Raw genomic sequence first — 14,890 nt, 5'->3', positions numbered from 1 at the left:
GTGGTGTCAGTTTTAGTTGATGCCGAGTCGGCGTTCACACCGTTTATGCTGTTTGTTTTTTTGGGGGGGCAGTACTCCTGTTGTGCTATTTTAGCTGTGCATAAAATCCAAACTCAGTTCATTCAGCAGATGGGTGCCTTGACTTTTGGGTTTTATAACTTCTCCATACTTTTTAATTTTTCACCTTTTAATTTATAAATACACTGCCTATCCAAAAAAAAAAAAGTATCAACTAAAAAAATAAAGGTGTCATTAATATTTTGTTGGACCGCCTTTAGCTTTGATTACATCATGCATTCTCTGTGGCATTGTTTCGATAAGCTTCTGCAATGTCACAAGATCTATTTCCATCCAGTGTTGCATTAATGTTTCACCAAGATCTTGCATTCATTGATTACTAGACACTAGGCATGATGGGTGCATCACTTCACCTTCCTCTCGTACCCTGATGCACCATCACTCTGGAACAGGGTCAATCTGGACGCATCAGACCACATGACCTTCTTCCATTGCTCCAGAGTCCAATCTTTATGCTCCCTAACAAATTGAAGCCTTTTTTTTTTCCAGTTAGCATCACTGTGGTTTTCTTAAGGCTACACAGCTGTTCAGTCCCAGTCCCTTGAGTTCCCTTCACATTGTGCGTGTGGAAATGTTCTTATTTTCACTATTACACAGCCCTGAGTGCTACTGTTCTTCTTCCATTTGATTTCACCAAACGTTTAAGTGATCGCCGATCACGATCATTCAGGATTTTTTTCGGTCTTCCTTGAAGACGATGGGTCCCCACTATCCTTCCAGTTTTTCATGTGTTGGGACAGTTGTTAACCGAATTTTAGTAGTTTCTGCAACGTCCTTAGATGTTTGCTCTGCTTGATGCCAGTGATTTGACCCTTCTCAAACAGACTCATCTTTTCCACGACCATGCCGTGTGTCTTTCAACATGGTTGTTTAACTCCTTGCACCAGTTAAATAACTTGTTGCCAGCTGAAAGATAATCGTCCATGCAGTAATTATCCAATAGGAGGCTCGTACCCATTTGCTTAGTTAAATCCAGGTGGTGTCTTTTTTTTTTTTTTTTTTTGTCCAGCAGTGTATTTTCTCCATACAAATACACTCGGATCTCTTCAGTTACTTAAAAAAAACACTATTCTTTGTAATCGACTATAGCTTTATTTTTTGCTCTTTTGGTACTTTTCTGTTTAGCTACTTGAACTTTAGCTACTTGAAACGCTATTGTTTTAACTAGTTAGGCTTTTTGATACTTTGTTTTTTAGCTAGACTTCCTACATGTCAGTCAGTTTTATTTTTCATACACACCACATGTGGTACATGTGGTGGAACGAGATTATGTACATGGGGTCCCATGCAGTTACATCTCACAATAAAATGTAAAAGAAAAACTAATAAGATCTAAGATATGAACTAAGAAAAACAACTAAATATACAATACAAACTAATAACATAATACGCCAAACAGCAGCACGAACATGAGTCTGTGTGAGCAGATGAACACGAATGAACACAGCAACATGAAACAGATCAGCAGCAACATGAAACAGATCAGCAGCAACATGATGTGATTTTTCAAAGTGATTATCCTGGTTCATGAGTCTAACAGCCTCAGGGTAGAAGCTGTTCCTCAGTCTAGTGGTTCTACACTTAATGCTTCTTAACTTCCTTCCTGAAGGAAGCGAGGCAAAAAGTGTGTGTGCTGGGTGAGTGGGGTCCTTCATGATGCAGGTGGCCCTCTTCCTGCATCTGGAGGCATAAATGTCTGTGATGGAGGGGAGGCTGACTTCAGCGCAGCCTTCACCACTCTCTGCAAAGCTTTTCTTTCTGCAGCTGTGCAGCCTCCATGCCACATGTTGATGCTGGAGCACAGGATGCTCTCCACAGTGGACACTACACCTGTAGAAGGAGGTGAGGACTGAGCTTCCCAGACCAGCTCGTGTCAGCCACCTGAGGAAGTAGAGTCTCTGATGAGCTTTCTTAATCAGGCTGGTGGTGTTGTTGCTCCAGCTGAGGTTGTCCTTCAGGTGCACACCTGAGTACTTGTAGCTGGAGACCACTTCCACTGCAGATTTGGCTTTTCTTGATACTTTAGTTAGCGTTTTGCTACTTTGAACTAACCTTTTGATACTTTTTGTCTTCTAGCTAGCCTTGCTATGCTAGCCTTCTGATAATTTAGTAAGCATTTAGCTATTTTATGTAGCCATGCTTGCTACTTTTAGCATTCAGGCCTTTCAATCACTTAGTTTTAGCTTTTACAAGATTTCAGGAAAGTAATTCAGCACTCGCTGCATTTTCACAACAAAAGCCAGTTTCTCCTTGTTTTACATCGAGACTCCACGTTAACTTTTGACGGAAATTGACTTCATAACAAGATTAATAACTTATTTTACGTCTTTCTAAGCGAACAGAGCCCCGCCCTCTTTTATTGTGGGGGGGTGTTTCTTTAAACGCAGCCTCTTTCCTCCGTTTTGTACCGAACGCTGTTTGGGCTTTAAAACTTCCTGGCAGAGATTAAAGTTTATTGCATTGATGATGCGCTCTGAACACACAATTATCGATCGCCGCTTCCGGGTTTCTTACGCTCTTACGCACTCTCGCGAGTCACACACGGCGTTGCCATAGTTACAGTCAACATCTAATGGAAAACTGAATCCCAACCTCCTTGGTTGTACCCGCCCACCGCTCCGAGATCCGGGAGGCTCCGGGGCGCAGCGCGCATATCACCGTCATCCAGCGGAGCGCACGAACCTCTTCTCTAAACTTGAAACGAGAAGGAGGAACACACCTGTCAGCAACACACCTGAAGGGGGGGAAAATCTTACATCTGCTCACGAGCTTTTGTAGACTTTACAGTGGGATGATGCAGAACAGAGGCGGATTTTACAGCCCTTTCAACAGACCGCGGTGTCTGGCTGCAGCTGCGCCCAAACTAACTCACCCGGGAAAAGCCATCCTGGCAGGTAAGTTGTGCCACTAACCATGACTGTTACCTGTTTTACAGGTAAGAGGAGAGCTGGTGCGCAGCCGGCTGGATGGCAGGATTACTCTTAGAACTTGAAACATATTTTAAAAGTGTTTTATGAGTTTTGGATTCAATTATTGAACATTTAAATAGTGTTCTTCAAGAGATAAATAGGCCTAAAGCAACCACTGGATTTTATAATAGTGCATTATGGTTCAAGGAAACTTTTGCATGTAGTACATGAGGTGAAACGAAATTGTGCACTCAAGGTACCAGTTGCACCCAAAAAAATCAATAATTATATATTTTTTATAATAATTGCTCCATGTTTTTGATGGTTAGGAATGTTGCAAATGTGTGCAAGCAGAAACAGATGAAGGTGCCTTTGTGCAGCATTTGAATGCGCTGATGGTTCAAGATGCTTCAGTGTCGAGCTGGACATTTCTCACCTGTCCTGCTCCGTTTGTGTGATCATCATCCATCCATCCATTATCTTTACCCGTTTATTCCATTTTGGGTCACGGGGGTCGCTGGTGCCCATGTCCAGCAATCACTGTGCGAGGGGCGGGGTACACCCTGGACGGGTCGCAAGTCCATCACAGGGCCACATAGAGACAAACGAGACAAACAACCATTCACTCTCTCACTCACACCTAGGGACAATTTAGAGTTACCAATCAGCCTAACATGCATGTTTTTGGTCTGTGGGAGGAAACCGGAGTACCCGGAGAAAACCCACGCATGCACGGAGAGAACATGCAAACTCCACCCAGAAGGCCCCTGGACCGGGGTTTGAACCAGGGACCTGCTCGCTGAGAGGCAGCAGCTCTACCAGTTGCGCCACCGTGCTGCCCTGTGTGATCATCATGCAATACTTTTTTATTTCTGATTTGTTCAGCACCAGATCATATTTTCCCCAGCTTGAAACCCACTGATTTATTTTCCGAGGAGGACTTTTGTCCAAAATGAAATCTTTGAACACCTTCTGTTATTTATATTATTATTTACATTTTTTTTCTTTTGCTTAAAGTCATGGCATGTTGGTCTTATTAAATCTGTGTGATGGAACTTTTAAAGCACAGCAGAACCTTAAACATCAACTTCTGAATTGTTTTGCTTTCTCTTTGACAGCTGATTGAAGGAACTAATGAAATCAGCAGGTTGAGATGCTGTTTTTTTTAATGCTATCTCTGCACTTAATCACTTCAGAAACCTCCTCCCCTGGCCCCCCACCCCCTCGTCCTCTGATGAGGCTGCAGCTCTCACCATGAAGACTCTGAGGTGCTTCTGAATCGAGGCTACGTGCTGATATTTGGCGGCACTCTGCTGATTTCAGCTCTGGCAGCCGTCTCTGAATGCTTGATGGCTCTGAATGAATTCCCTTTGACTGAAAAACAACAAATCCTTTTAGCTGCAGCCAAGAATTATAATTGTTGTGCAATACTTTTCTCTTAAAATGATTATGAAAAATAATAAATGGCATACAAGAGAGACATAACACAAACATTTTGGTAAGACCTCAAAAATTGTGCTTAAATTACAGACTTTTTTGCGACGACCAACTTATTTACTCAATTAATTTAACTTAAAATCTGTGAAACTGACAATTATGGCTATTTTTTTTTTTTTTGTTTGTTTGTAGGGACAAGCTGTGGCGGCCATTTTGATTTGGGTTTACTCCAAATGTTAAAGAGTTTCAGACTAACGTTCGATTTTTTTCTTTCTGAAAGTTTCATTAAGAATTCAGAGTAGGATGCAACAAGAAAAATAATACCAAGTTTGTTAAAAGTTAGTTGAGAAATAAAAAATTGTGGCAATTTTAGAGAAATTAAAAGGTCGATCCGATAACAAACGCTTTCATGTAAACAGATTGTCATGAAAGTTGCTCAGAATTTAGAACAGTGTCTAAAAACTTTCTTTTTAATGAAACTTTTACATCTGATGTGTGACTTCTGATTGCTGGAATCTGAGCCAAATGCATGCCCCAGTGATCGGGGCTGGTAACCTGCTAACTTCTATCCAGTCTAACTATCTAACTAACTTCTATCCAGTGATTCATGCAATATTTTGCTAATGGACAAACATTGATGATTTTAAAGGCTGGCATGGTTTCCAGGTACAAACGCAGCAAACTTTAGCTCGATACCTGCTAAACTGACTGAGTTATAACCATTTATGTACCGTATTTTTTGGAAGGCGCACTTAAAATCCTTTAATTTTCTCAAAAATCGACAGTGAGCCTTATAATCAGGTGCACCTTATGTATTAATTCTGGTTGTGCTTACTGACCTCAAATTGATTTTATGTGGTACAACTGAACGATGTTCAGAGTTATTGTGAACGAGTTGAATAATGTTTGGCTTATCTGACTGTTTTGTTTCACTTAGTCCGAAAAATACTATATTGGTAAAGGTCACTTAACAGTGGCGGCCATCTTGATTAAAATCTCTCTCATGGTTCTTGAGATATTTTGCTAACGTTACACCCCTTGCACAGTTACTCGGGCAGAAACATTATTTCTGCTTTGGTTTCGGCAGCAGGAGAAAAATATATGGAACCAAAAAAAAAACCTTTCATAATCTAAAACCACAAAATGTTTTAATATTTTTCCACACCCTGTTAGCAAGCATGGCTCTGTAAATACTGACAGTGTTTACAGTCCTAATGAGGCTTTATCGCCCCGCAGTTCAGATTAAGTCGGACTAAACGTTTGTCGTTATCACGTGTAACCACAAACACCGAAAACCAAGAGAAGAGGATGTTTGTTTTCTATACCTGAATTAATTCAATATTCTTGAAGGCTATTGGGTGAACGAGCCTTGAAGATCAATCTAAACCTGCTTTTCAAGAAACACAAGTTCACGTGTTTCCAACAGATGTGACTATTTAACCATGACACCTTTCTGGGACACATATGGGATTATATTTAGCTTTTATAACATTATGCTTTTAAATTTTGAATTTAGATTTATCATTTTCTGCTATGATGAGCCTGCTATTTTTGATTTTGGAGCTTAGGTGGTATTGAGTCATTATTCTTACATGGCGGGGGGTTGTGATGGGGTGGACATTTTTTAAATGCCTGCTTTTATCTGAGGATTATGGTTCTGTTAAAACAAGGATGAGAGGAAAACAGAATCTCCTGACTCGGGTTGTTCTGTCTGAGCAGACCCCTGTCGGTCCAGTGCAGCCTGATTGACTGGTTCTGGCCCGGAGTCGATCCCCGCTCCCTGCACTGTGGCGCTCAGCTCCGGTCGGGCCTGTCTGTTTAGTTTCACAGCATCAGCATGGTTTCGTTTGTACTCCACTCTCTGTGCATCCTGACATTATGCACAGTCTCGAGATGTTATGGGCTCTTGTGCGCTGTGTTTAGAATGACTCTCAGCTACTACCACACCAAATTTAGCTCAACATCTGTAAAACTGAGTGAGTTATAGGTAGTTTTGCGTTGGGTATGTTTCATTGAATTGGGTTAACTCGAGATAAACTGGTAAATTCAATAATAACTAGAGATTTTCATTAAAATCTGTCCTAGTTTGAGATATTTTGCTAACAGACTGATAGTTAACAATTAACACTAGTGCCACATTTTAAGCAAAACTCATTCACAACGTATAATAATAATAATTTAATCAATTTGTACTGCACATTACATTTTACAATCTCAAAGTGCTACTATAACACCTGTATGTAATATTATAATAACAAAGTAGTGGTTCCCAATGCTGGTCCCTGAGGAACACCACCCTGCCTGTTTTAGCTGTTTCCGTGCTTCAACACAGCTGATTCAATTATTTAATTACTTCCTCAAGTTCTGCCAAAGTCTGTTAATAACTAAATCATTCAAATCGAGTGTCATAGGAGGGAAACAGCTAAAACATGCAGAATGGTGTTCCTCAGGGACTAGGGTTGGGAACCACTGGCTTAGAGTATGTGATGTGAATGACTATCAATTACTGCCATACAAAAATTTAGCTCAGTATTTGTAAAAATGACAATTTTTGTGTTAAGCTCAGTTGGCTGAGGTGGCCATTTTGAATTGGATTAACTCCAATAATTAATAAGTTGTTGATGTACATCCAAAGATTACTTTGAGGGTTTAATTAGAATCTGCCCTGTGTTTCACAATCTATTTTGCTAACAGACGGACATAGGTGGATGCTAACAGCTGATGCAAATTTTTTTAAGTAAAAACATTGCACAATATGTAGCACTCAAAGTATTTATTATGGACAATGCTCTGCCACTACCACATCAAATGTCAGCTCAGTTTCTGTAAAAATGTGTAAATTACAACCATTTATATTTTTTGTATTTTTTGTTGGCTAAGAAGGTCGTCTTAAATTATAATATATACCTGTATATATATCTCCAAAAGTTAACAAGTAAACACTCAATATTTGTTTTGTGTGAAATTAACAAGAAAACTATCCACTGGTTCATGTGATCTTTTGCTAACAGAATCAGAGCTGATCCTGAGAGTTATTGGCAAATTTTTAAAAGCAGATCTCACTCCATCAGTTAGCTCTTAGAGTTTGTGTTGGAGATGACTCTCAGCTACTACCACACTAAATTTGAGCTTAATATCTTTCAAATTGTGGGATTTATTAAAATGTGTCCCGTGGTTTTATTTACGAATACAACGGACGAATGATAAAAGACACGTTAAAAATCACATGATCTCAGTTCAGAAGTCTTGTTCACACCAATGCTGTCTGTTCCGGTTTTTGAAGACACTTGGTGGTGCCGGCAGCTCCACGTAGACAAAGCAAGTGGAAGGTCAAGCCTTAATGGATTAAAGAATCCACACAGGAGGAGGGGGGCATGGAGCCCTGAGAGCTCTTTCTGCTCCCATTGGTCCGTCCAAGTCTTCCCTCTGCATCCAGTGATGGTGACCCAGGCTGAGTGGAGAGTTTTATCAGAGAGAGGCCTGGGGGGAGGAGAAGAGGCCCAAATGGGACTGGGTGTGCTTTTAGTTTCGTCTACATCCTGGTTAGAGTAGAGCTGCAGAAAAATGAACAGAATGAGAAAGTTTCTATTTCATCACAATTGCACCCCCCCCCCCCCCCCCCCCCCCCCCCCCCACCCACACACACTTTTTTTTTTCAACCGTCTCTCCAGCCTCGGGCCAGTCACTAAGGTTTTCTGAGTGGCTGTCTCGTCTCGGGCTCAGAGGGCTCATCAAACTGGGCCTCGCTCCTCGTTTTCCTCGCGTCACAAATGGCCCACTCCCATCCACTGTTCCAGCTGCGAGCCAGGAGTCGAGCTGATAAATCACAGAGCAGTCTTCTGTTCAACAACCCCCCCCCGCCCGACCTGCTCCAGCAGCTAAATGTTGGTGTTCTAAACAAACATGAGCCTCACATTCACATACAAAAAGCCAAAAGCCAATCTTCTCTCAGGTAAGACACTTCCTAATTATGGTGACTCAAGCAGGCTGTGGGAGTGTAGTAAAGCATGATGGTAGGACAGATACGGTTGTTTTCTTGCCCCACAAGAACAACCAGGAACTGAACAAAAACAACAGCGCCGAGACTGAGCCATTTTCCTCACTGTCTAATGCTAACAGTATTACCTCCGGAAGTTGTGGCATTTTCTGACAATTTTGTCCAGAACAGCTAGCGCCATTGCAGCCACACAAAATTCTGCAGGCAGCTGTTTGAACAGCTAAGTAGCAGCCGCGGGGCCTACGCGTAATTTCTTAATTTAAGATATCTAAAACTGTCATTCTGACTAGTCGAAGTCGAGATATCTTGAATTGTAATTACGGATGTTTGACCCTTCAAATGACGAATCAGGTGACGTCATTTAAGATATCTTGAATTATATTTTGACTAGTCAAAATTCCTTTTAAGATATCTTGAATTGTCATTCTGACTAGTCAGAATGTAATTGTTCCTAGTCAAAATTCAATTTTAGATATCTAGAATGTAACTACAGATAGTCAGACTACTCGATTTTATGTTAAAAGGGCTTGCTATAGATGTTCTTCACCCACAGACACCAAGAAACAAAGAGGAGACTGAACGGATTTAATTCAGCTTAAATGTGTTTTTATTCAGCAACACTGGATGTCTGACATGTTTTCATTCATTATAATCTCATTAACTGAAGGATTGTTTGAGTTTTTATTTATTGTTTGATTGCAGAGTCAGCATTCTGTTCTTTTATACATTTTTAAGAAGCTATTTCAGCCACTTGGGGATCAAAATGTACTTGTAACTGTTCAACTTTTTTTTGTTGTTTTCTCATAAAAATACTTTGAGAGGTTTTGAAATCCTTGACAAGTTTTTTTTTTTTTTTTTTACCTCAAGCATGCTTGCTTAATTTGTTTTTAGCTTTTAGCTACTGTTTTGAACGTTTCATTGTTTAGCTTTTTTCAATTTAGCTTTTGGCTTTTAGCCCATGCTTTGCTAAAAATTAGTGTTTAGCTTCTGTTCTACTAGTTTTAGCATTTTAAACTTTTTATAATTTTAAGCTTTTGTTTAGCTAATTTCAGCTTTTAGCTATATTTTAACTTTTAACTCTTGTTTAGCTAGTTTGACTCTTGTTTAGCTAGTAACTCCAAGACACTTTATAATTAATTATGTACAAAATTATAAAGGGCAATCTATCTACAAGTAATTACTGCGCTGTGTTTAAAAATCTTTGATGGTTTCGTTATGAAAAATGGATTCCAACAAACAAGCCTTTAAAAGTACCATGAACATATTTTCTGTAGTCTGTGGACGCTGTCCTGAGGGCAGTTCTCCATCTCCACATATTAAAACGTGGTTGATGGATAATTAACATTCTTGATGAGTTCATTCTTTTTGTCGTATGAAAATGAACCGACTGACAACTGCAGATTGTTTTCTTCCCCCTGATATGATGGGGAGAGGATCATAGGAGGAGCAGGACAGAACATGACACCAAGAAGGATAATGGGGAAGGACAAGACACCGAATAAATAGAGACACTAACGAGGGTAGAAAGACAAACACCTGTGGTGATTAGGATTAGATGCAGGTGTGACATGAGTCGAACACAAGGAGGGGGATCACTGAGCGGTGAATGAAACATGAGGAAACAGAAAAGACAGGACAAGACCCAGAAACACCACAGACCTGAGGCTAAAACATGAAGCTAAATTATATACAAGCTTTATGGAGATGAAGTGTGAAAGACTTTTAGTTTTCACTATGTTCCATCAAGAGTTCAAGTTATAGTCACTTGTATTTGATCTTAGTTTAGTACAATATTTTTGTGGAAACATCACCAAATCATCGGTCTGTGTTTAACATTTTTCGCTTTTTAATGTAAGTTTTCATTGGTAGAATGTAAGAAATGAACTACATTGATATTACATCACAGATTTTTGCAGTAAGCTTTAAAACCAAGAAAAAGCTGTAATTTTATTCACTGTAGCGCATGTTATCATGGCCGTAACTAGAGTTGATACAATATTGTTGTAATTGTAATATCAGTATTGCCAAGAACTGATTGGACTGCAGACCCACGCCCAATAAAATATGTGACCAATAAACTGGACTCACTGTTCTTGATGCCTGCTCCTGGTTTAGATGATAGCAACCAAGATACTGAAACCAAAAATGTCCATGCTTAATAATAATGGACAAGATACTGAAAGTTTGGTGAGTGTTAAGATAGAAGAGGAAAATATGCATCACAGCTGATTTTATCTTCATAATCTTCAACAATAATTTTGCACTTCCACTTTTTTCTAATACTATCAATGCATGATTTGTGGAGGCAGGATGTATGCAGGTAGACGTTATTCTTTGTAGAAAAGGAAACCTGAGGGAGATTGGGGACTGTCAGAGTTGTGGCAGTGTGGTTGTGTAGTTGGTTGTGTGTTGAATGACTGTTGTTGTGAAGAAGAGAAAAAGTGTCAAAATCAGAGAAGAAGGCCAAATGGTGGAAACTGAAGAAGGAAAAATGTTGTTGAGTTCAGAGAGGAGCTGTTAAAGCCTCTGGGTGGTAAGAAAGAGCTTCCAGATGACTGGACTACTACAGCAACAATAATTAGAGAGACAGATAGGAAAGTACTTGGTGTGTCATCCGGACAGAGAATAGATGATAAGGAAACCTGGTGGTGGAATAGTGAAGTGCAGGAAGTTATTCCGAGAAAGAGGTTAGCCAAGAAGGAATTTGACAGTGAGAGGACTGAAGAGAGGAGACAGGAATATAAGGAGATGGGACGTAAAGCAAAGAACGAGGTAGCAAAGGCAAAGCAGAAGGCATATGATGAGATGTATGGGAGGCTGGACACTAAAGAGAGCAATGACTTGTACCAATTGGTGAGACAGAGGGATCAGGCTGGAAAGGATGTGCAGCAGGTTAAGCTTGTTAAAGATGGTAATGTTCTAACAAGCGAGGAGAGTGTGACGGGAAGATGGAAGGAGGACTTTGAGGAGCTAATGAATGCAGAGAATGAAAGAGATAGAAGATTATAGATGTCATAGAAACTGTGGAACAGGAAGTGGGAAAGATGAGTGAAGGTGAAGTCTGGAAAGCTCTGAAAAGAATGAAGAAGGGGAAGGCAGTAGGACCTGATGACATACCAGTGGAGGTTTGGAAATGTCTTGGAGAGATGGCAGTGAAGTTTTTGACTCAAATATTCAATGGCATATATGAGGGTGAGAAAACGCCTGAGGAATGAAGATGTGTGCTGGTGCCCGTTTTTAAGAACGAGGGTGATGTACAGAGTTGTAGCAACTACAGGGGAATTAAGTTGATGAGCCACACAATGAAGATCTGGGAGAGAGTTATGGAAACAAGACTTAAATAAGAGGTGACTGTGAGCATCAGTATGGTTTCATGCCAACAAAGAGCACCACAGATGCCATCTTTACTTTGAGGATGCTGATTGAGAAGTACAGAGAGGGTCAGAAAATACTCCTTTGCATTTTTGTGGATTTAGAAAAAGCATATGACAGGGTGCCGAGGGAGGAGGTGTGGTGTTGTATGAGAAAATCTGGAGTAGCAGAGAAGTATGTTAGACTGGTAGAAGACAGGTATGAGGACAGCAGGACAGTGGTGAGATGTGCTGTAGGAGGTTAGCTTCAAGGTAGAGATGGGAGTGCATCAAGGATCAGTTCTGAGCCCCTTCTTGTTTGCTCTGGTGATGGACCGACTAACAGACTAACAGGCATGAATCCCCATGGACTATGATGTTTGCATATGACATTGTGATCTATGGTGAGAACAGGGAACAGGTGGAAGAGAACTTGGAGAGTTGGAGGTATGCACTTGAAAGAAGAGGAATGAAAGTCAGCCATAGTAAGACAGAGTACATGTGTGAATGAGAGGGAGGCCAGTGGAACAGTGAGGCTACAAGGAGCAGAAGCCACAAAGATGCAGGACTTCAAGTACTTGCGGTCCACTGTCCAGGAAAAGGGGGAGTGTGGTAAAGAGGTGAAAAAGAGAGTCCAGGCAGGATGGAGTGGTTGGAGAAAAAGTTTCAGGAGTGATTGGCTATAATAAGGTGGCAGCAAAGGTCAAGGAAAAAGTTTTCAAGACAGTGGTGAGACCAGTTATGTTGTATGGTCTGAAGACAGTAGTGTTACAATGGGATCTGGATGTGGGTCAAGGGTCATTGCAGCTAGCTGTTGCTAGCTGTGGGCCTCAGGCCTCCTCTCAGACCCAGGTTCACCTCCAGCCCATACTGTCCCCCGGCTCAGACCTCCCTCAGAAGCGGCAACTCACACTACCAATAAATCAAGGAAACATGAATTCAGTTTTACCAACTGTATTAATATCAAGGCAGGAAAAAGTTACAGTTTACAGTGCTGTCCAGTTCCGGTGCACGACGCAAATCAGGAGCTGGAAGGGGCTGGATGTCCCATCGCATTCCAGATTTATAGGACCTAGACTCCTCCTTCGCAGAAGGGGAGCACAACCTACATGTAACCGTGTATGAGGGGGAGTGACTATGTGTGATCTCAATGGATCTTATGTGAGTTAACGTGAAAGGAAAAATTGAGACGGTGCTTCAAAAGCCTTTCTGCGTGATGTAGCAAACAAAATAAACTATTCTTTGGTTGATATTGAATCCCTGGAGACTCTTTTTAGAGTTGCTGGCTCCGTTTAAACCAGTCAGAAATGGGTCGTAAATTCATTATAATCCCGTCTCTGAGCAGATCAAAAAACCCAGGGTCAGTCTAGATAAATATACTACAGTGGCATTGACAAAAAGACAGGAGAAAGAACTGGAAGTGGTGGAAATGAAGATGTTGAGGTTCTCCTTAAGAGTGACAAGGATGGATAAGATTAGGAATGAGATCATCAGAGGTACAGCACGGGTTGAACAACTGGGAGATAAAGTGAAAGAGGCCGGACTGAGATGGTTTGGACATGTAAATAAAAATATTTTAACAAGTTAGTTTTTTTAATAACACCTCCTAACCACAAGTTAATTGTGTCAACAAAATCAAATCAAACTGCATAAATATATGACTAAATGTTAATAAACATTATTTATTGCTCTGGGGCTGTGGTAGCTCAGTGGTCCATGGTCTTGTAATCCAGAGGCTGCAGGTCTGAGCTCAGGGTGAGTCAGTAAGGGCATCATATCATGTTCTGTGTTGTTGAACCCAAGGTGCAGACAGATTCGAGGAACTCAGGGATACCAATAAAGAAATTATAAGAAAAAACAAAAAGCTGACCTGGCAGCAAAACTTACATGAATAGCGATCACGAGGAGACATGAGGAACAGAGCATGAACGGCTGTGGGAAGCACAATACATGGACAAAGAGGAAACACAATGCCGCTGAACTTAAAGGGACACTAATGAGACGTAATGAAGAACACCTGGGGTGATTGGGAACAGGTGCAGCAGGAGCTGGCAACATGAAATCAAGCATAAAAGATCTGTCACATGAGTTTGCGCGCTGTGACAACCCCTGCAGAAGGGATCAGCCGAGAGAAAACATTTATTCTCGAACCAGGTTAGATTACTATCGGTTCTGAAATAAAACAGCAACACGATGCTATGTTACTTGACAAAATAATCAGACGGCCTTTCTTATTCTTGTTTTGACTCATAAACGAAAATTTACATGTGAGCATTGTGAGATTCATATTGTTTATGTCAAACTCAAGAGCCGCAGGACAAATCTGGTCCACTTAGATGATAATTTAAATGTAAAATATTGTATCTCTTCAATTTTTTTTTTCTTTTAAAAACTGGTAAAAACATCATTTCGTATAGACTTCTCTTATCAGCTGGCTAACTTTGAAGCCAGAAAGAAGACTGGATCATTCCGTCATTATTGATTCTGATATGGAAAGAGCAACTGAACATCAAATGAGACAGATCAAACTCTTGTTGATGAACCTGCAACCAAGAAAAGATATTGGGTATTTGACTGAAGTTAATGTATCAGCTGAAAGTGGCCCATGGCTCGGACAAAGTTTTTAAATTTTGGCTCCTTATGGCAAATGCTTAGTGTTTTAGTGAGTAGTGTATTTTTAGTTGACGTTTTTCTTAGTTCATATCTTAGATGTTATTGTTTTTCTTTTACAGTTTATTGTTGGATGTAACTAGGACCCTGTGTACATAATTTTATTCCACCACATGTACCACATGTGGTGCGAACGACAATAAAGAATCTCTGACTCTGACTAAATGAGTTTGACACCGCTAGAAGACAATTCAGTGTCACAACAGGTTGTATTGTTTGCACCTGTGTGTAAGGAAAGTGTCTTTTGGCATATCTTTATGTTTGTGCAGCGTTTGGTTGAGAAGGATTGAAGTTGGTTTAACCTTTAGTAATATTGTTATATGTTAGGAGGTCCAAATGTCTCCTTTTCTGTTTCATTCACTTTGGGCGACCTTTCTTCTATTTAGTGATGGCATGGAACCAGATTCTTGGCACGAGGTAATCACAGAGTGTTAGTTATTGGCGGCACA

The 14,890-nt window shown here is 40.5% G+C and overlaps 1 protein-coding gene across 1 annotated transcript in view; it reads left to right on the top strand.

Moving 5' to 3' along the window:
* The first annotated feature begins 2,740 nt into the window (after window positions 1-2,740).
* Window positions 2,741-14,890, top strand: part of si:dkey-178e17.1 (tricarboxylate transport protein B, mitochondrial) — a 32,468-nt gene continuing 20,318 nt past the window's right edge. The window contains exon 1 of the mRNA XM_037680267.1: window positions 2,741-2,972. Within this exon, the coding sequence (XP_037536195.1) occupies window positions 2,870-2,972 (103 nt within the window). The 5' untranslated portion in view covers window positions 2,741-2,869. The remainder of the gene's footprint in view (window positions 2,973-14,890) is intronic.

Source organism: Nematolebias whitei, chromosome 8, assembly GCF_014905685.2.
Source record: "Nematolebias whitei isolate Nwh7 chromosome 8, NemWhi1, whole genome shotgun sequence".
Taxonomy (NCBI): domain Eukaryota; kingdom Metazoa; phylum Chordata; class Actinopteri; order Cyprinodontiformes; family Rivulidae; genus Nematolebias; species Nematolebias whitei.
The sequence above is the reverse complement of the archived record's forward strand: the minus strand, read 5'-3'. Positions and strand labels throughout refer to the sequence as shown.